A 2,166-nucleotide genomic window follows, 5' to 3' on the forward strand; every position below is an offset into this window, starting at 1 on the left:
GAACTAGTGCTTGTTTGATATCTTCTTCATTTTTGAATTTTTTTCCTTTCAAAAAATTTTTTGAACCATCTTCTGCATGTCCTATTAGAAACTGTACCTTCACCAAACACTTTCAATAAAATTTTACATGTCTCTGTAGCATTTCTTCCTTGTTGAAATTCGTATAAAATACAGTGGCGTAAATGAACCTTATCAGTAGCCATGGATACACTATGACTTCACACATAAGACTAACGTGAATCAACTTTGTTTTAGTTAATTTGCTACGTCAGTATGTATACATTAAGTATTAAAAATAGAGAGGCACAGATGCACTTAATAAACATGTGCTTACGTGTCGAAATTTGTTGTGACAGAAACGGTCAGAACTTTCCGGTAGACCTAATATTATACGATCTTCAGTTCTTAATAGTTGTTAAAATAGCTTTATTTCTTAACTCAGAATTGAATTATTGTCCTCATACATAAAACCGAGCCAGTAGAAGTCACGCACTCGTTCTTGACTCGCGCTGTACGCAACCGTGAAATCCGTCAAGCACAACCACGCGCGCTTTACAATCATGCTCACCTGTCTCCCTTCTAGTGATTACAAACACTGACGCCGATCTAATTCCTAATTGATATCAGATTAAGTTTTTTGTTATCTCGTTTCCTAATATGGATGTAAGTGGACAATTCTGTTTGTTGGTATTTTTCTCAGACTATAAAAGACTTGTCTTATGTTGTATATTCTAATTAATGTCAGATTAAGACTTGGATCGTTTAATTAGCTTGTTTTATAGTGCAGAAGAAGTGCAGAATTTTGTTCATTACTAATTGTATCAATAAACAGGATTTGTATATAAAATAAAATATTTATGGTAGCCAATTATGAAAATCCATTTCAGACTATAATTTCCATTATCATTTAACACTATTTTTACTGATAGTGTTAAATGACACCTTTTCAAATTTTCGCTTAAAATTGTTATTATTAGTTTAATCCTTTCTTCCTCATTAAGTTTATGTCTTTTGATATAATGACTGAATAAATTAAAAGTTTAATCAATCAATTTAATAACTATTATAGGAAAAATCAATAATTTAATTGAGAAAAAAAGAATAATTTTAACCAAAAATATCAAAAAGTGCCTTTTAACAGCTTCCGTAGAAATAGTGCTAAATTAATCATTTTCGAAATGCATACAATTCGAATCCTATTTATCAAACTATTATATCATTTGGCAGTGTTTTCTAATCATTAATCGTCAGATTAAGACTTCAGTTACTCGTTAGGTATCTCATAACACGGATGGAAATAGAAATTCTGAATTCCGCCAAACTATTAACGAATTGTCAGATATTTCTCAATGTGTGAATTATTACCTTAAATCGGAGTGATCCAATCGGTGGCTTGGCATACGGGATGCCACGAAATGCCAGGTACGGTTCACCGTGAACGCTCTCATCTACGACTCCGCACAATACGCCTTGCTTCACACATACTATCGTCATCTTGGATTGTGTTAGGTAAATGGATGACGCAACGATTTTACATGACCGATGTTCTCAGCCACGGACTTACGTGTTCTGAACGCACAACCCGCGCAACGCAGACTGGACACTCAACGCCGGCGGCGCCGGCGGCCGTTGTCAATGCTTTCTTAAACGAAGTAGCTGGGGATTTGAAAGTGGCGAACAGATGACGGATAATAGTAGGGGAACTATGTTAACTATGGACCTGAGGGGAGCGGAGTAAGAGCGACGCGAGTGCCACGAGCTGTCTTCTCGTGCTAATCAACGTTAAACACATACAAAAATTCAATAAAAATAGATAAGCAGCAAACTGCAAATTCTGATAGCGTGCCGAATATCAATCTTACAGTAATTCCCATTAATATTTAAACAAAAAATAAAAAGGAATTATTATTCGTCAGAATCTCGAAGCAAAAGAGAACAGTTATGATTCTTAACATTTTTATTCAATACAAACTTGAAATAATTTGTAGATCAAAATCGCTGAGAGCATAAAACAATTAGACACATCGGAATATGTAAAAGTTCTTTAATTTACCTCAATTGTGGATGGAAAGATGTACGAAACTGCGATTTTCGAAAGGGCCTTGCTGGATAAGGGGGTCAAATGTGCCTTTGAGCCGAGTGAAGCGCCGTTTGTGCCATTCGATA

General features: G+C 35.1%; 1 protein-coding gene across 1 annotated transcript in view; it reads right to left on the minus strand.

The window, feature by feature from the left end:
- Window positions 1-1,663, minus strand: part of LOC108624704 (esterase E4-like) — a 10,789-nt gene extending 9,126 nt beyond the window's left edge. Inside the window, exon 1 of the mRNA XM_018024179.2 lies at window positions 1,366-1,663. Within this exon, the coding sequence (XP_017879668.1) occupies window positions 1,366-1,494 (129 nt within the window). The 5' untranslated portion in view covers window positions 1,495-1,663. The remainder of the gene's footprint in view (window positions 1-1,365) is intronic.
- Window positions 1,664-2,166: the final 503 nt, after the last annotated feature.

Source organism: Ceratina calcarata, unplaced genomic scaffold (assembly GCF_001652005.2).
Source record: "Ceratina calcarata isolate Rehan_Ccalc_2016 unplaced genomic scaffold, ASM165200v1 scaffold325.2, whole genome shotgun sequence".
Lineage (NCBI taxonomy): Eukaryota > Metazoa > Arthropoda > Insecta > Hymenoptera > Apidae > Ceratina > Ceratina calcarata.